The sequence below is a fragment of the Petaurus breviceps genome, unplaced genomic scaffold (genome assembly GCF_028583685.1).
Source record: "Petaurus breviceps papuanus isolate PSGF00001 unplaced genomic scaffold, PetGlider_PUasm1.0 90721, whole genome shotgun sequence".
In the NCBI taxonomy this organism is placed as follows: domain Eukaryota; kingdom Metazoa; phylum Chordata; class Mammalia; order Diprotodontia; family Petauridae; genus Petaurus; species Petaurus breviceps.
The window spans coordinates 3,524,956-3,544,477 of record NW_027187322.1 but is presented as its reverse complement, the minus strand read 5'-3'; the positions used below and the strand labels follow the sequence as shown (position 1 = coordinate 3,544,477).

Here is a 19,522-nt window from a genome sequence, read left to right as displayed (position 1 = left end):
TTGTGTCTAACTCCTCATGACTCCATGGACCATAGCATGCCAATGCTTTCCCTTGGGGTTTTCTTGGCAAAGATACTAAACAAACTCTATTAAACATTAAAAGAACAATTAATTCCAAAACTACAGAATCTGTTTGGAAAAAATAGGGAAACAAGGAAGAGGGCCCTACCAAATTCCTTCTATGACACAGTCTTTTTTTAAATTTTATTTTAAATTTTTATTTCTAGTTCCAAAATCTCTCTCTCCCTCCAGGGCCTCCCCTACCTACTGAGAAGTCAATACGATACCCATTTGTACATATGAAGTCATGCAAAACATATTTCCACATTAGCTTGTGAGAAAAAAAAACAAGAAAAATAAAGTGAAGGAAAATATCAGAGTGCATCAGCTCTCTCTCTGCAGGCGGATAGTTTCCACGAACCCTTTGGAATTATTGTGGGTCACTATATTGGTCACAGCAGCTAAGTCCTTCGCGGTTGGCTGTCGTTACAATGTTGCTGTCATTGTGTACAATGATCTCCTGGTTCTGCTCACTTCATTTTGCATCAATTCACATAAATTTTCCCAGGTCTTTCTGAACCCATCTTTTTTTTTTTTTTTTGCTTTTTGGAGGGCAATTGGGGTTAAGTAACTTGCCCAAGGTTACATGGCTAGTGTGTGTGTGTGTGTGTGTGCCAGAACAGAACTCGGGTCCTCCGACTCACTGCGCCACCTAGCCGCCCCTTGAACCCACCTCTTTCATCATTTCTTACGGCACAGTAGTATTCCATCACAATCATATACCACAACTTGTTCATCCGTTCCCCAATTAAGGAATATTCCCTCAGTTTCCAAATCTTTGCTGCCATCAAAAAAGCTGCTATAACTATTTTTGTACATATAGGTCCTTTTCCTTTTTCTTTGATCTCTTTGGGATATAGACCTAGTAGTGGCATTGCTGGGCAGTTTTATAGCCCACAAATATAGTCATAATACCTAAACTAGGAAGGGTTAAAAAAGAAAGAAAATTATTGACCAATCTCCCTAATAAATATTGATGCAAAAAAATTTAAATAAAGCATCAGCAAGGAGACTACAGCACTATATGACTAGGCTAGATTTATCAGGAATGCAGGACTGGTTCAATATTGGGGAAATTAAAAACATCACTTGTATTAATAGATGTGGGAAAAGGTTTTATTCGACAAAATATAACACTCATTCCCATTAAAAACTTCAGAGAGCATAGGAATAAATGGAGTTCTCCTTAAAATAAGTAGTATCTATCTAAAATACAGAACAAGCATTAACTATAAAGGGGATAAGTTCGAAGCCTTTCTAGTAAGATCAGGAGTGAAAGCAAGAATGTCCATCATCCCCATCATATCTTTGCACCAGAAATGCTAGCTATAGCAATAAAACAAGGAGGAAAAAATGGAGGGAATAAGCATAAACAATGAGGGAACAAAACTATTACTTCTTTGCAGATTATATGATAGTTTGCTTAGAGAAACTAGAGAAAGTCAACAAAAAATTAATAAAAATGAGTAACAATTGCAGTAAAGTTGCAGGTTATAAAATAAACCCACACAAATCATCAATATTTCTGATTATTGCCAACAAAATCCAGAAGGAAGTGATAGAGAAATTCCAATTAAAATATCTACAGACAGCACAAAATGCTCGGGAGTCTACCTTCTAAGACACAAAAACTAGATGAACATAATTAGGAAACACCCCATGGAGAAAGACATCTAAATAATTGGAGAAATACTCATTTCTCATGGCTAGGCTGAACCAATATCATAAAAATGACAATACTACCAAAATTAATCTATTTAGTTAGCCATACTAATTAAATGAGCAGCTAGGTGGCACAGTGGATGGAGTGCCAGGCCTAGAGTCAGAAGACCCATCTTCCTGAGTTCAAATCTGGCCTCAGATATTTACTAGCTATGTGACCTTGGGCAAATCATTAAACCTTATTTGCCTCAGTTTCCTCATCTGTAAAATAAGCTGCAGAAGGAAACAGCAGACTGTTCTAGTATCTTTGCCAAGAAAACCCTAAACAGGGTCATGAAGAATTGGACACGACTGAGACGGATGAACAATAACAACAACCAATTAAATAGCAAAGGATTTCTTTAGAGAGCAAGAAAAAAAACAAAAGACCAAGAATATCAAGTGACATAATGAAAAAAATGGGAAGGAAGGGGACCTAGCAGCATTAGATTTCAAACAATACTACAAAGCTGTAATTGTGAAAACAATTTTGTATTGGATAAGAAATAGAGAGGTGCATTAGTGAGACAGATTAGATGCACAATATATAAATGCAAATGAGCAGTGTCCTAAACCCAAAGATCCTCACTATGGGGAAAAGAACTGACTTCAACAAAAACCATAAAGTAGTCTGGCAAAAACTAGGTATAGACCAACATTTCACCAAGAAAAACCCAACAGAGCCCGTGATTTAGACAACAAAGGCGACATCATAAGCAAATTAGTGAAGCATGGAAGAAATCACCTGCCAAATGGATGGCAAGGGAATCAAACAAGAGACAGTGAGGTTTATAGGAGGCAAAATAGACAACTGCTATTACTTAAGGTTAAAAAGTTTTTGCCCAAAAACAGGTGCAGGAATCTCGGCGGGGGTAGGGGAGTTGGGGGGTGGGAATCTTTGCAGAAAGTTTCTCTGATAATGACCTCATTTCTAAGATATACAGGGAACTGAGTCAACTTTACAAGAATAATAGTCATCCCCCAACTAAGAAGTGATCGAGCGATATGAATAGGCAATTTTCAGATGAAAAAATCCAAGCTCTCAATTGTTGTATGAAAAATGCTCTACATCACTAATAATTTAAGAAATACAAGTTAAAACAGTTTTGAGGTACCACCTCATATCTATCAGATTGGTCAAGTTAATAAAAAAGCAAATGACAAATGCCAGAGAAGCTGTGGGAAAACAGGTACTTTAATGCACTGTGGGTGAAGCTGGAAACTGGACTAACTGTCCTGGAGAACAATTTGGAACCAGGCCTAAAAACTATTAAACTGTGCATGCCCTTTGACCCAGCGATACCACTACTAGGTCTGTTTACCAGTTACCAGATATCAAAGATAGCTCAAATGGTACCCAGATGTATAAAAATATTTCTAGCAGCTCTTTTTGTGGTGGTAAAGAATTGGAAAGTGAAGGGACGCCCACCCATGGGGGAATGGCTGCACAAGTTGTGGTACATGGTTGTGATGGATACTATTGTGCTGTAAGAAATGATGAAGAGGATGGTTTCAGAAAAACCTGGGAAGACCCATGTGATGCGATGCAGTGTGAAGTAAGCAGAGCAGCAGAACCAGCTGCATAGTGACAGCAGTATTGTAAAGTTAATCAGGGGGAGGAGAATAAATATCGATACAGTGCCTACAATGCGTCAGGTACTGTGTACCTTATAAACATCATCTCATTCAATCCTTACAACCACAGTGCAAGGGAGGTGCCATTATTCTCCTCATCTTAGGTTTGAGGAAACTGAGGCAAACAGAGGTTAAGTGACTTGCCCAAGTTCACACAGCTAGTAAGTGTCTGAGACTAGATTTGAATTCAGGTCTCCCTGACTTGAGGGTCACAGTGCTTTCAAAGTGTTTGAAAGATTTAATTAACTCCAGTAAGCAAAATGACCAATCCACAATCCCAAAGGATTCACAGCAAAACACCTACCTCCATCTACCATCTGCCATCTACCTCCAGATAAAGAGCTGATGGGACTCGGAATATGGCTTGAAGCTTGTTTTCTTCTCTTTTTTTTCCTCTCTTTTTCTTGGGGGGAGGGAGGCAGGGCTAATGTTTTCCATGACTATATCTATAACTGATTCTGTTTTTCTTGCCTTCTCAATGGGTGGAAAAGGAAGAAGGGAGAGAATTTGGAACAGAAAATAAAACTGAACTTTTACAGAACGGGTGAGTTAGGAGGGAGCTTGGGGTGAGAGGAGCAGAGACAGGGAGCTTGTACACAAGGGAGGGCAGGAAAGGCCAGAGAGCAGTGCAGGTGGTCCAGCTCTTACCAGCCAGCAGCTCAGAGCCCCAGAGCAGGGGCTGGAGTGCCTGGTAAGAAAGCAAGGTAGGGATATACTATCGCTGGCATTTAGTAGAACAGAGCCTGGCACCTATTGGGTGCTGGATAAATGTTTGTTGATTGGTTAATGGACAGGGTGAGGAGCCCTCTCCTTCTAGTTTCGGGGCTCCAAGAGTCCTGGCATTTCCTGAAGCATGTAAGCCCAAGAACTCGTGCTTCAGGTATCAACACTGGCCTAAGCTTGGACACGCCCTTCTCCCCTCCTCAGAGCAAAGCTTCATGATTTGCTTCAGGAGCCCTTGTGTGAGTTGTGGGGGTCATCACCCCCTGGCTCTAATTACTGTAGATAGCTGCATCTTATCATAGGCCTGAAAATGACCCAAGTGAACAGCACTCCCAAAACCACAGAAACTCAGAACTGTCAGGGACCTCAGAGGTCTCCCCCAAGCCCTCATTTTATAGAGAAGGAAACTGAAGGCCACAGTAACTACAAGGTTGCACAACCGCTAGGCTACAGCAGGACCTGAACCCAGGTCCAGCACTCTTTCCATGGCACTGTGGGGCACAGCCTGTGTCTGCAGGTCGCTTGGCCACGGCCTCGGGCAGGCTTGGGGGGAGGGGGGCATCTCAGCAGCAGGGGAAGCATACTGGCTGACTGTAGGATCTCTGATCTCATCAGAGGGGGGTTTTCCCTCTGCCAACATGGATCCCAAACTCCTCTGAGACTGAGCAGAAAATCTCTGAGAGCTGCTGTGACTGAAAAATACACCCCCCCTCCACCTCACACTGCCACCAACCTGATGGTGAGCCTCAGTCACTTTGGCAAAGCTGGTCTTCAGCCAACAGGATAAAAATCTATCACAGACCTATACTTGAAACGTTTCTAGCTTCATAGAAGAAGAGGCTTAAAGGCAGAAGAAACCTGTGAGGTCAATGAACTGGCCTCCCTTATTTTACTGATTAGGAAATGAATATCTAAAGGGGCTAGTTTACCTCCCCAAGGTAACACAGGTTGTAAGTGTCTGACAGGATCTGAACACAGGTCTTCTTCCAGTCAGCAAGCATTATAAAACCCCGTTCTCTGCCAGATACTATTCTAAGTGTTGGGGATTCAAAGAAAAGCTAAAAACAGCCCATACTGCCAAGAGCTCATAGTCTAGGGGGCCTGGGGAAGCTGGGCTGGAGGTGGAGGGACAGAGACCACACACCAACAACTATGCACAAACCTGGTCCCTGCAGGATAAAACGGGGAGTGTGTGTGGGAGGGCACTGAGATGAGGAGGGCCTCTGATACTGCCCTCAGAGGCCTGGGAGTAGGGCTTCACAGGGTGCTGCACACATAGCTGGGCTGCTATCCAGATAGCGGAAGGTGCAGATGATCTGGGAATACATAGGCACTTCCGTAACATGTCAAAGAGAATTATTTTTCAAAATGCTAGAGAAAAGTTCATTGAATTCACTTAGCCATGCTGACTGTGCTGCACAAGGGCCATGCTTCCCAGTCACAGATCAGAATCCTTAGACCACTGTTGGCTGAAGCCTTTGTCATGAACGGACAGTTCTGATCTCTTCCACCTACCCCAGGCCTCTGTCAGCTGAGCTGGGAATCCACTGTGGAAATCCACCATGAGAAAGAGCAGCAGAACTTGTTCCTTCAGGTCCTGGGGCTGGCTCCTTTCATGGGACTCAATCCAATAACTCACATCAGGAAGCACTAAATCTAAGGAATGAGATATTATGGGACACTGTAAGATAAGCATAGTTTTCAAATATTCCGGGGCTAAAAAGTCTGCCCCAGCAATGAAGCTTATGCTGAAGAGGAAACAGAAACATGGAGGCGAGTCAGTTTCCTTTCTAGTTTCCACATCTATAAAATAACCTGCCTGGCAGAATCCATGGAGAACAACAAAGTCACTTGCCATAGAAAACTGGGAAAACATAATGTGGTTACAATGGCTAGGGCCCCCAGAATAGAGCCAGAAAAGCCGAAAACCCTAAATCCACAGGATCCTACCCAAGGCCGTCCTGGCCCTGAGCCCCAGTATCCTGTGGGATCAGAAAACCTTTCCCAATGTGGTTTATGTCCTAAGAACTGAAAAAGTTCCAGGCTTACTACCAGGCAATTCAGAGTAGCCCCACAGATTGGAAAAGGTTGGAAAACTGGAAAGTTTGAAAACAAAAATTAAAGCAGGAAAGAGAAAAGCTCCTGGGATTTGCCTAACTGACCTCTTGTCATTAAACCATTCTGTTCCTCTGAGATGTAGAGAACCACCCACCTCTCTCTGGAGATCTATTGTCTTATGACCAAAGATCCATCCACCAACACAAAAAAAGCAAATGTTACTCTCTAGAACCTTTACTTTTTTCTGAAACAGCTTTACCTAACATGCCAACGGGCCTGGGCTTGACTTCTGCCTGGGCCATCTACGATTCTTCCCTCCCTTCTTCCCATCTCTAGGGTTTTTCAAGAGTGAGCCATACCTTCTTCCAAACTGATATTCAAGTTGGGTGCTGCACACAAGTGATATTTCTTCCAATCAAAAAGGTAGGAATTATCATCAAAGACAGTTAATGGATGCTCCTGATTTGGAAATATTAGAGGCAGACCTGAAGGTCCATATAGAAATACATATAATGGCTAAAGAAAAATACCAAATTTTGGTGTTAAATCTTCAGTATTAAATGTATTATAACAAATAAACACCCTGGTTCATACTTCCTGTAGATTAACCCTGCAAATTTAAGACTTAACCTCTTTAGGCCTCAGTTTTCCCATCTAAAAATGGGTATTAGTTCTGATACCCCTTTCAGCTGCTAGTCATTGTTCTAGGCTTCCCTCCAGCGCTGACATTCTGTGGTTCTGTGACTCTAGATGCAGTCATATCACTCGGCCTTTCCCCAAATACTAGAAAGTTGTGGCCTCCTCCCAAACACCCTCAGGACTCTGGGGTTTAGGACGAGACCCTGGTATCTTCTCCAGGAGCATTACTTGGGTGTGCCTTGGGAAGACCAACGGCTGCCTTGCAACCTTATGGTTTTGACCTTGGCTCTGTCTTCCAGGGCAATACAGAATAGAAGGATTAAGAATCTCCCCGTAGCAGCCTCTCCTGTTTTCTTACAGAGTGAACTTAGAAAAAGGTGTTTCCTGTGAGGATTATCAAACTTGCCTACCAGCCAGCAAAGTATCATAAAAATGAAAATGTAGACCAGGACCGCAGGAGGAAGTCGCTGGAGGGGAGGGCACTTTCCCTAATCCCAAGAGGAAAGGCCATCTGAATCAGTCATGAATTCTTCCAACACTTTGGGGATAGGCAATTCAGTGACGACCACACACAAAAGAGAAGCAGGTGAGGAAAAAGACCTAGGAAGGAGAGGCAATGACAGTGAGGCAATAAAGGGAAACCTGTGCGATCCCATCACTTACATATAAGGGACATTTCTGTAGGAAATGATAGATAGGAAGAGTCTGTCCAAGTCCAACACAGACCCTGAACTCATGCTCCCAAGACCCATCGTACCAGTGTGGCTGCTCACAAACTCAGACTGTCAACCCATTAGGACCCAGGACATGGGGTTACAGCAGCCACACAATTCCCTCAGTACTCTGTGGGCAAACTGACAGTAGACAAGTAAGCCTCAACCTTGGACAACAGGCCAACCTCAAAGCTTTCCCACTCCATGGGGCCTAACAAAGCTTGGATTCTGCCAGCTTGGCTTTTGAAAACCCCAGCCACCTCCACACATCAAGGCCCAGAAGGACTTCTTTCTGTGAAAGAAGAGGTCCCCTGATGTCTGAAGATCAGACCTGGCCCCTTTTAGCTAAAGATGCTTCACTTGGACTTGAATTTCATCAGTCTTAGCGAAGCCATGTGACTGCCAGAGTCTGGGCTCAGACTGACCCCAGCATCTGCATCTCTGTTCAGTCACTTCTAAAAGAACCTAGTGACCCAGAAGTCTTGAGAAGTAGAACTTTCTTGAGCCTTGAAACAGGGGCTTGTGTAGACTCCCAAGTTTTCCAAATAGCTCTCTTAGTGACCTAGTTTGGGTTGGAGCACAGAGGGAGTGAGCAGATAGCAGAGAGTGTACCTGCCCCCCCCCCCCCCAACCAATCTGTTTCACAAGAACTGGGAGAAAGGGTGTGCATTTTCCAAGAACACAGACACTCTCTCCAGGTTCTGCTTCCAAACCAGACCTCTATGAGCAAGGCAGCCTTCTCCTGGCTAACAGCACCAGCCTGGCTCCTAAACTTTTCATAAAAGAATGACAAACATAGCCCTGCTCCCCTGACATGAAAGCCCATCCCTCTACTTTGACCAGCAAAGGATGGCTGTGTCACAGACAGTGGAGGATTCCATGGATATCTGCCAAAGACACTAGACCACTGAAAGGCCATGTTAACGCCCATGCCCTGGGCTGCGTAAAGCCTCTTGGGCCTGGCAGAGAGACCCTTGGTGACTCAGCTGTTACTCTTTGCATTTACAGGGCAAGAGAGCTGCCGATCTGAAGAGAGTGACACAGCACTGGTGTCTCCTTTAAGACAGAAGCTGAAAACTTGTCCCTCATGCTACTCAATGGTCCTTATACAAGGACCACAGGATAGCTTACTCCTGGAGCTCAGTCTCAGGAACAAGCATTAAAGGCTTTCTTTTCTAAGACATTGTCTACTTTGTAGCTCAAAGGGTTTCCCTTTTGCCTTCACAGTCTGGAACCTAGAGGAGCCATACTCAGAGCCCAATATAGTCAGCTCCTCCCAAATGCCTTGGAGCTTTTACTCCCCAGGCTTCCCTCAGATAGTCTCTGTTCCCATTTTATCTTAACTGTCCTATTTTACATGTGCTTTTAATTCTGTAAGCTTCCTCCCTCAGCACTCCAGCTTCTCATCCCCTCCTCTGTCTTGCAGTCATTTTCCAGATGGCCCAATGGCACCCAAAAGGCAGCATCTCTGAAGGCTCATCCCTTTCCTGACTTCCCTCCAAGGATCCCAATGCCAACAAAGCCATTGTCAGCTTTGTCTCCCCTTCCTTCTTGGGTTAGACTTGCTAGGTGGTAGCAGCAGCTGGCTGTGCCCTCTGCAAGCTGACCCTCAGGAGATCCATGCAGGAAGGGCCCATTTCTTGTCACCCCTGCCCCTGCTGATGCTACAGCCCTGGACCAGGCCATAAGCTGTTAGCCAGACTCTGGCTACCTGCTTTTTTACTACCTAATCCAGGCCTTGGAGAACAAGAATCTTTTTTCTAAGCCTAAAGCATAATCTTAATGTAACTTTCTTGCTCTAAAATCTACTGGGCCTGCCAGTTGCCTTCTGAATCAACTCAAAATTCCTCTGGTGTGCATTTTTAAATGTTCCTCCCTCTCATCCTTGGGGGTGCCCTCATTCTCTACTGTACCTAGGTTCAAATTCTCTGCTTTGGTGGCACAAGCCTGCCTGCCAGGCATCTTGGAGCACACTGAACTGCCTGGGGTGGGAAGGGGGGAGCTGACTGTTAAATTTTCAGTACCAGCATTTACACTTTTGAAATCAACCAGTGCTTGTTTTGTTGATTGCCCAGGCTTCAGTGCAGTGCTGTTTTACACTCGATAATGGATACTAGCTGGGGGGAGCTGGCCCTAAGCATTTCTTCTAGTGCCCCAGGCCATACCCCAGGTGCCTCCCTCACCTTCTGTCTCGGAGCTTTTTCACATACCCCAAGTCATGGAATCATCTAACATGAGATGAACCTTGGAGATAAAATAGTTCAACCCTCTCACTGTAACAAAATTAGTAACTTGCATTAATACAGTACTTTAAGATTTTCAGGGCCCATTAGTGACTTGTGTGAGGTAAGTCATGAGAGGATCATTCGGCCACACATTTCCTACAACTGGAAACCCTGCTCTGACTTCACACACAGTTAGAAGACTCTGTAAAAATAAATGCAGCTGCTTGTTTATGACCAAGTTCTCAAAGCCTTTGATAGAAGGCCCCCCCCCGACAATGCAAGGAGCCCAGCATCCTTCTCAAATGGGCCTCTCTTTACCCAGCCTCACCAGCGTTGTGTCCTAGCCCTGCCTTAAGCTTCTCACACACAGCCGGTGCTTACTCAAGGCTTCCTGATAGATCATCTCCTCTACAAACAATACAAAACATTTACATTGCCTTTAAAAATGGTTTTTAAAAAGCAATTGTTTAAAATGTCTGCCATAAATGATAAATCAAATGCTCACTTGCCTGTCCACAGTGAGCCTCTGGCCTCATAGGGAAGCCGCGCGATGCATCTAGATTTGCAGGGACCTAGAAAGAGGCAGGCTGGTTTTGGATGGGCCTTCCACCAGATAAACTGATGCTTTAAGAAACTAGTTTTCCCACTTGCATTAAAAACAGACCTCCTGAGCTAGTGCCCAAGCATTGCCAGTGGTGATGTGCTGCGTCCCACTGAGTCGAGCCCATGGAGCATGGACCCCAAAGATGGAACACTGACCCCTACTTCCCCAGCTACCACCACACGCTTTCATGGTATGGCTTCCCTGGTGGGCCTACAGTGAAGCCACATTTAAATGGGAAGAATGTTCCCTGTGTCCCAGGGATGTGGTAACAAAAAAAAAAGTTTTGAAATTATTTAAATATGGTCTTTGAGGAAGGTTGTCAAGCTCCCAGTGAGAGGCCCTCCTTCTCACCGTTCCCCTACTGAGGCCTATATTCTTTATCCCAAGGCACACAGAGGAGGGGCTACAGAAGCGGTCCCAGGTGCCCACACTGTATGTGCAGGTGCCAATGGCATTCTCGGGTCTGGGAGGACTGAGTGATTGCCAAAGATAATTTGGCCTCAGCATCATTAAAAGGATATGAAGGCTGCAGAGATCCTGCTGGTCTGGTTGGGATGAAGCTTGCAGCAGGGACACAAAGCAGCTGTTGGAGTAAGGGTCAGCTGCCCCAGTAAGCCCATGCTGGCTTCATCGTCAGGAATGAAGAGGGCCACAGGATGCCCTAACACAGGGTGGATTCTGCTGCAGACTTGGTGGGCCACCGGAATTCCTGGCCTGGTGACACAGAAAACAGGAAAGGAACTCAGAGGGCATTTTTTCCCTCAATAAATGGCTAAAAGAAACCATTAACATCTGTGAAGCCCCTTCTAACCACTCAGACACACACACACACAGAGGCATGCATGTATACTCACAGTCACATACACACATACCCTCTCACACATATATACACAAGTTCACACACATACACTCACACTCACACATATATATTCACATACACAGGCACACACACATACTCTCAAACAGGCACACACTCACACACTCCTCTTTCTCTGCCCGTAGTTGGCTCTCAGGGCTAGGAGACTCAGATCCCCACCTAGGGCACCATCAAAACTGGCATCGTGGGGGTCAGCACCACTGCACACCTCTTTGGAGGTAGGGCCTTCAATGGACATTCTCTGAAGTCCCTTCCACCCCTGAGTTCCTGTGATCCTAGTCCCTGTTTCTGCCAGCACCACGAGCAGCTTCCCCTTTACCAAAAGGAATGTTTGTCATCTGTAGCTCCAGCTTAGTGATTCCAAGCAGAGACAGCCAGGTGGTTTGGTTTCCATGAGCACACATGACCCTATCATCTAGCCATAGAGTCAGGCTTGGGAGAGCCCCTGAAATAATTTTGTCTACATAGCACACACCCCCAGCCCAGATGCTTTTTTATATCACTGGGAAAATTCCATTTCCTAAGAACAGTAGGGTAAGCCAGGCCATCTTCTGTCCCCAGGAAGAATCATGCTAAGGGTTGAATTAGGTGGCTACTTACCTACTAGCAGGTCTATCCTATAAAGAGAAATATCATTGAGCCCCTTTCTCCCCTCTCTCTTTAAGCCAATGGAATATATTCCACCAAACACTTTCCCTTCAGTATTGGATCAAATAAACCTTTAGGTCCTGATTACCTGGGGCCAGCTAAGCTAAGAGAAAACCTGTGGTTCAGACCTGAATACCCCAAGAGTTTCTGGGAAGGGAGGGGAGGGGAATAGGCATTTACATAGCACCTTACAAAGAACTTGTTTTGGTCCTCAATAACCACTCTGCAACATAGGTGCTGTTATTATCCCCATTTTGCAGTTGAGGAAACTGAGGCAAACAGAGGTGTTGTGTGACTTGCCCAGGGTCACACAGCTAGTTTCTGAGATCAGATCTGAACTCAGGACTTCCTGACTCTAGGCCCAGAGTTCTACCCACTGTGTCACCTAGCTGCCCCTAACTGGTTTGAGAACCAGTCCTGCTCTAAAGGGGCCTTGGAAAGCCAGATACCACTGCTGAATGAGAAGCTGGTTCCTCTTTCTAGTGAGCCCAGGTATTCCACTGAATGAAGGCTCCAGTTATGCCCTCTCAAGAAATTCTAGGTTCAAACAAGATAGCTTTCTCGAGAGCCCTGGGCCACCCAGACTATGGCAGATCCCTTCATTCCCAGGCTTGCCCACAGGTATTTCTTCACCCCTAAAGGTGAGCCAGAACCAAGTCAGCTCAAAAGGAGAGACTCCAAAAGAGTGATAAGTCACTGAAAATGTCTTTTGGCCTCATCAGAACAGACTCCCCCAGTCTCCTTATACCAGGTTCAAGTGAGTCATATCAATGTGAGTCGTTTGGATGGGCCTGTGATTTCACTAGTACAAGAGAACTCTCAGTGAGGAAATGCTTTCTACCAACGAAGATCAGCAACCACCCTTCAATTTATAATCTCAGCATTGTCTGCATTGAAGAATCAGGTGACTTGCCTGGGTAAACAGCCAGCAGGTCATAGGCAGGATTTGAACCCAGACTTTCCTGACTCTGAGGCTGCCTTTTTGCTACACCATGCTCTATCAAGAGGACACAGGCTTAACTAGAAGAAGGAATTTCAATTCCATGAATGAGACAGATGAAAGTGTAGTCATCTAACACTTGAATAGTTTTCCGGGCAGTTGACAACTCTAAATATTGATCAGACAAAAGGTGATGGGAAATGGCATCTACTCTTTGGAGTAAACAGCTCCTAAACTTCTAATAAGAGATTAGAACAGCACTGATTTAATATGAGAAACAGTTTTTCATAGACTCAAATATGTTAAGGGTTTGAAAGTCCCTTCAGCTAGGTGGTGCAGCGGTTAGGACACCTGGTCTGGCTTCAGGAGAACTCTTCTTCCTGAGTTCAAATCCTACCTCAGACACTTACTAGCTGGGTCATTTCACAATGGGCAAGTCATTTCACACTCTTTGCCTCAGTTTCCTCATGTGTAAAACAAGCTGGAGAAGGAAATGGCAAACCACTCTAGTATCTCTGTCAAGAAAACCCCAATGGGGTCACAAAGAATCAGACATGACAGAAAGTGACTGAACAACCACAAACAGAGGTCATCTAGTTCAGCTCCCTAATTTGAGTAGAGGCCCAGAGAGGTAAAGCTCACTTTCCCCAGGTCACTGGAGGCCCTGTCCAACACTCTGGAATTCTGGACTTCCTGCTGATAGAAGACTGTGGAGCAGAGCAGGGAACAGTATTGGTAAAATGTAAGCATGCCTCAATCTGGCTTCTCCTTATTCTCCAATTCCCTACATGGAGTCAGTGTGTTGCTGGCTGTGACATATGTAGTGTTATGATTCCAGTATTTAACAAGTCATAACCTCATCAATGGGCACATGCCCTCCACTAAGAGAAATCAGAGGGTGGGTCGTCCGTGACTCTCAGTTGCTGGGGATGAAAACTTCAGCCCCCAGGGCTACCCCTTTGCAAACTCAGCTCAGCAGGTCTTCACACCAGAGAGCAGAAACATCTCTGCTCTATGTCTTCAAGAATAATCTCATCATGATAACTATGATACAGTCGAGAGCCTTTGGGGTCAAAGCCCTGATTTAAGTTTCTCTTAGTCACAGGTAGAGGGGAGAGCAGCATCTCAGAGGATGATAAGCCAAGCCAAACCCCAATCAAACTGCCCCACCACATCCCAAGGACCTTCCTTTTTCCCAGGTCACCGGGATGAGAAAGACAGAGCTTTTCCTTCACCTCATATAGTGGAGCCGATTGGTGAGCAGGCCGATCCCATTCTTCAGCTTCACAATGGGCTCCTTCTCTCCCCTGGGAAGGACAGACAGACATGTCAAATGCCAGCTCCTCCCACGTCTTGTTCTGGCTCACAACAGAGGCTCTTGGTCTGCCACCTCAGGGGACCCCTTCCTCGCCCTGGTCAGGCTGGTGATTAGTGAACGGTAGGTGAGGGGACCATACTTGTCAGGGCCATAGGAAACAGTACCACCTCTGTGGTCAGAAGGGGACTTACCCAAAGGTTTCCTTGGAGAGAACTCCATTCACCTTCACTCCAAAGTGGAAACTGACCTGCAAACAAAGGAGTAGCTAGAGTATTTAGCAAAGGCTAAATCCCCATCCATCTTCAAGCTCTTCCTCACAATTCAATGCATTTCCAATCCAATCCAATCCAACAAAGTGCTGTGTGCTATGCACTGGGAATAAAAGGTTCAATAGGCAACAGACACTCATGTGCAATCATTTGAGAAGGCCAAGAGAAATCTAACAAGATGAAGGGAATAAACATTTATTTAGCACCTACTATGTGTCTCAGGTACTGGGCTAAGTGCATTTTACAAACATTATCTCATTTGACCCTTACAACTGCCCTGTGAGGTAAGTGCTGTTATGATCTCCATTCTATGTTTGAGGAAACTGAGGCAGATGGTAGTTAAGGACCATGCTTAGGGTCACATAGCTAGTAAATGTCTGAGGTGACATGGGAACTCATAAGTCCCTGACTTTAAACCCATTTAGGGCCGGGGGGATCAGGAAAGACTTTCCATGGGAGGAGACATGGATATGGAGCCTTGAAAGCCTCTATAGAGGGATAGAGGAAATATATTCCATGCACTGGAAGTAACTTATGCAAAGGCACCAAGAAGGGATACTAGATTCCTAGTCTGAGGAACAGCAGGTGAGCCCATTGGGCCTCGTCTGGAAAGGCTGGAGAACAAGCAGGAGGGCGAAGGGCAAGAAACAAGGAAAGGAGATGTGCCCCACAGCTGTGAACACAATGATCTCCAGCACCGCCTCTGAGGAGGGGTCCTCATGCACATTTTGGATGTCCAGCGTTCAAACACACGCAGAGAAAGTCTCTAATTTGCTTCCTTGGTCACTCTGGGAAGAAAGAGTAGAAGCAGGGGTTAGTTAGCACATGTGTATAAAAGAGAACTAAAGCTACCAGAAGGAAAAGACCCATCCAAGGTGACAGAGACAACAGCAAGGCTGAAGACAAAAACTCCAAGGAAAAGTCTGTATTGAAGTAGAGCTCTCTCTCTCTCTGTGTCTCTCTGTCTCTGTCTCTCAGTCTCTGTCTCCTCTCTCTGTCTGTCTCTTACTTAGCAGCTAGGGGGCACCACAGGAGATAGAGCAGTGGGCTGGGAGTCAGGAAATAGTCAGATACAGCCTCAGACACTCACTGGCTACATGACTTTGGGAGAGTGACTTAACCAATGTCTGCCTCAGTTTCCTCAAATTTAAATGGGGATAATAACAGCATCTATCTTGCAGGGTTGTTGTAAGCATCAAATGGGATAATATTTGTAAAAAGCAGTTAGCACAAGGTCTGGCACACAGTAGGTACTAAAGAATGTTTGTTCTGATCTCCCTCTTATCAGACTCCTTCAAAGGCACACCAAAACCAAACCAGTTCAACACTAGAAATTGTCATTACTGACAGAAAGACAGACAGTGTAGAATCTCCAGCAGAAGAGATGACTCCTCCCCATCCCCCCCCCCACCTCCCACTGTCACTGACCAAAATGGCAACACCAAGTTAATAAACAGGTTACCTTTGGGTGAACTACGCTGGTTTTGTGCAAAAACTGCTTGATAACCAGACAATCTGTCATCCAAGTTGTGGGCTTTTCATCAACCTGTTAAAAAACGCACATAAGAATCCAAACCCTCAGATTACAAATGTGCTGTTTCTTGGACGACAATGAATATTTCATGTGAAGCTATCTGAACATTCAGAGAGAAACAATTAAAATTACTGAGGTCAAAATGAGAAGGCAGGAGAGGCTGACGGCACCTTGGAGGAGGGGAGGCCCTTAAAACCTCTTTTCAAGAGCTCTAACTTTAAAGGCAAGAACTTGAACATTAAAGGCAAGTAGGTGCTTGGGCAGTCTGTAAACAAAGGAAGACAGTCCTCCGGGTATATATATGAGAAAATATTTGCAAAGCTCTTTACAAACCTTAAAGTTATCTATAAATGCTAGCTGCTATTATTAGATAATGGACTGGAGGAAACAATGCTTAGAAATAAGAGCCTCCTTCTGGTTCACACAGGAAGTGATCTCACCTATGTTTGAAATAAATTCCCAGAACTCCCAGTGGCACTATTATACATAGGCATGATGTTTCCAAATAGTTGATTGACTTAAGAGGCCTATATTATTTCTCTACCTTTCAAACATAAAAAAGCACAAAATATAGATAGGAATTAGTGTTGAAAGGACCCTGAAGAAGATCAGTTAGCCCAACCTCTAATTTTACAGATCAGGAAAATAATGCCTAGTGAAGCATGTCCAACATCCCCCAGGCAGTGAGCCGGCTATCAATAAAACACATCTTTGAAATGCATGAGAAGACAAGGGAGAGTCTGGGTTAGGGAACACAGTGAAAGCCCCCGCTGGGGAAGAAGGAAAGTACCAAAGCAATCTTGCAGCTAAGTCAGTCATAAACCCCGTGCCATAAGGGCTCTCATCGCGGAGCACCCCCAGGGCTTTGTAAAATACATGGCTAGATCATGAAAGGAAGCTCATGATGTTGCCAGGTAACACAGAGACAGACTTTCCGTTCCAGTTTTTCTCTTCTTTCCCCAGAAAGGAGCACCACTATACGTTTCATAAAAGTGTTTTGCTGTTTGGGTCCAGGGTACTGGGCTCCTCTGCTGGCCCAGCCTAAGGCATCTGGAATGGCTGGGACACCCCCTTCCTATGGACAAAAGAAATGCTGTTAGTCCTGGGCACCAAGTTCCCTAGTAAGCAATTATCACATGACTCTTGGCCTGTACTCTCTGCCTTCACCGTGTCTAACTACCCACGGTGGTGCTTGCTGTAGCAAACCATGTTGCTGATGTGAGCACTGTTTTCAGACACTGGCAGGCAGACCAGTGAGTCGGTGGGCTCCATGCTGTTTTCACAACTGACGTCGGCACCTTGCCAGGTAGGTTCTTGGAATGGTTTGAGATTGACCTTGTGCATTATTTTCTCAATGTTCTAACTTGGTGGTTTCCAACTGTTTTGAGCATGAGCATCCCTTTCTAAATTAAAAATCTTTAGTAATTAGGGTTTGAACAATTTTTGAACTTATGACTTTTTTTATTTTTGAATGTATAATTTTTGAACAAAAATAGTTTGAACTATTTTTGTCATATATTTCCTTAATATGACAAAAAACTGACTTCAGTAACACTTTTAAATGAATTTGTATTAATCGCAATAATATTTACATACATTTGAAAAATAGTACTAGATATTCTATATACATATGTAGAGGTATCATAATAAATACATATGAGGCACGTTATTCAAACTATAATCTCTGTTTGTTTACTTATCAGAGTGCAAGGCTGTTGGGGGTAAAGATGAGTGAATGCCCAACACTCTGGCTGTTAAAATGACTATGCTTGGCTTGTATATGGTTTGGATGATGCCCTGAAATCATTCCCAAGGGAGGAGTGGCCAGAACCATATGTTCCCAGGTAGATCACAAGCACTTCATGGGTAGAAGCCATTGCCTACTCCTGTGATGCCTAGCAAGTACCTAGCAAGTACTTAAGAAATAGCAGCGTTCGTTGTCTTCCTGGCAGAAGTGTGCTGGCACTGCAGCAGAGTTGATTGTCAGACTCCAAGAGAGTGGGTAGTTGTCAGGGCACACAGGGCTGGATTAGGAATTCTACACTAATGAGAACCCAGAGATAATCAGGAGCATCAGACAGAAGGAGAGAGCACAAGACCTAGAACTTTTCCAGCCAATGGCACCCACTGGCTGAGCTGTCCATCAGCACCAAAGTAAATAAGGTCTTTATCAGGGTATCTGGGCATTAGCTACCCTGCTGCTGACTGCAGACAAGCCAATGACAGGGGAACAGGAGCATTAGACTTGTCCTTCTCATCACGCTCTACTGTTTAAACACGAGAAGGGGCACATGAACTATCCAAGGAAGAAAAGTGTCTGTTCCTGCTGCTCTGGGAATGCCCAAGCTACAGCAGCTCTGCCAAATCCTACTGCTACTCTCTAACTAGCTGTGTGTCCTTGAACAAGTCACTTTACTTCTATGAGCTCAGCTTCCTCCTCTGTAAAGTGGGCATATTATTTGCAATCCCTACCTCACAGTACAGCTAAAATGAGATAACGGCAGGTGCTTTTCAAACCTTCATGTCTAACATATGAGTTGCTGCAAGATCTCACAGAAGACAAGCTCGTGCAGGAACTGGATAAGACACACAGCAGCCCTGCTGTCCTTTCTGCTATGGAGCTGTCCCAAAGCTGCTTGAGGAGGCTGCAGAAGATGAATCTGCATCCAAATATCTCCACTCAGTTATAAAAAGGAGTTATTTTGTACCATCTGTACAATAGCCTGTGGAACATTAAACATAAAGGAGCAGAGCTTGGATTCAATGTCCTCTTCACTGCTTGTTCACCTGAGTCATTACCACATCCAAGGACTTCAACATGGACAAGCAGGCATTGAAGCAGTAATTCAGCAACTTTGGGGACGTAGTCAAGGTCATAGCGATCAAAAACAGGGATATACCAAGGTCCTGGGGCTTTGGCTTCACCAGCCCTGTACACACTATGGGTGCCGTGCTGGTCAGAAATGGATGAGTGACAGATCAAAGTGGACCACGTGGGAAAGTCACGCCAGGGCTCAAACGGTAGCTCCTTTGGTGGCAGGGACAGGGGGTTTTGACTACTCCAGAAGAAACAGTGAGAGGGGTTATGGCAGGAGAAGTGGGGGGAAGATTGGATGGGTACAGAGACTACTGTGGAAGAAGCCAAGGAGGTGAAGACTGTGATTCTGGAGACTTTATAGGGGGACAAAGATGACCACTGCATTGGCCTGTGCCATGCAGAGCAAAAATTCTTTCTGACTCAAGATGATCTTTACTTGCAATGGCCATATGTAGAGAAATTGTTTTGGAGCCTCACTGAAACATAATCCCTTTAGATCAACTCGTACCTTCTTTCTCCTTCATTAGGGTCTTAGTTTGCTCCATGGGGTACATGGAGTATTAAGGGAGGATAAGCACTTCTGGAGTAAGGGCTTGTTCAGCTCTTTTCAGGGCTGCTCATCCACCTTTGGTGTCCCACCTGTTACTCAACTCACCTGTGGTTCCAAGAAGCTGTAGAATGAGCAGCAACAGCCACACCCTGGTAAAACCATCTTGGTGAAAGTAGATAGGCTAAACCAGGTCAAGGGTAACTGACAGGC

At 44.9% G+C, this 19,522-nt stretch overlaps 1 protein-coding gene across 1 annotated transcript in view; it reads right to left on the bottom strand.

Annotated features, from left to right (window-relative positions):
• The window catches only part of TOP6BL (TOP6B like initiator of meiotic double strand breaks), a 62,108-nt gene that overhangs the window by 10,573 nt on the left and 32,013 nt on the right, over nt 1-19,522 (bottom strand). The window contains exons 5-10 of the mRNA XM_069066446.1: nt 15,873-15,956; nt 14,333-14,388; nt 14,059-14,130; nt 10,889-11,072; nt 6,537-6,693; nt 5,635-5,775 (exon numbers count right to left, since the gene is read on the bottom strand). Of these exons, the coding sequence (XP_068922547.1) occupies nt 5,635-5,775; nt 6,537-6,693; nt 10,889-11,072; nt 14,059-14,130; nt 14,333-14,388; nt 15,873-15,956 (694 nt within the window). The remainder of the gene's footprint in view (nt 1-5,634; nt 5,776-6,536; nt 6,694-10,888; nt 11,073-14,058; nt 14,131-14,332; nt 14,389-15,872; nt 15,957-19,522) is intronic.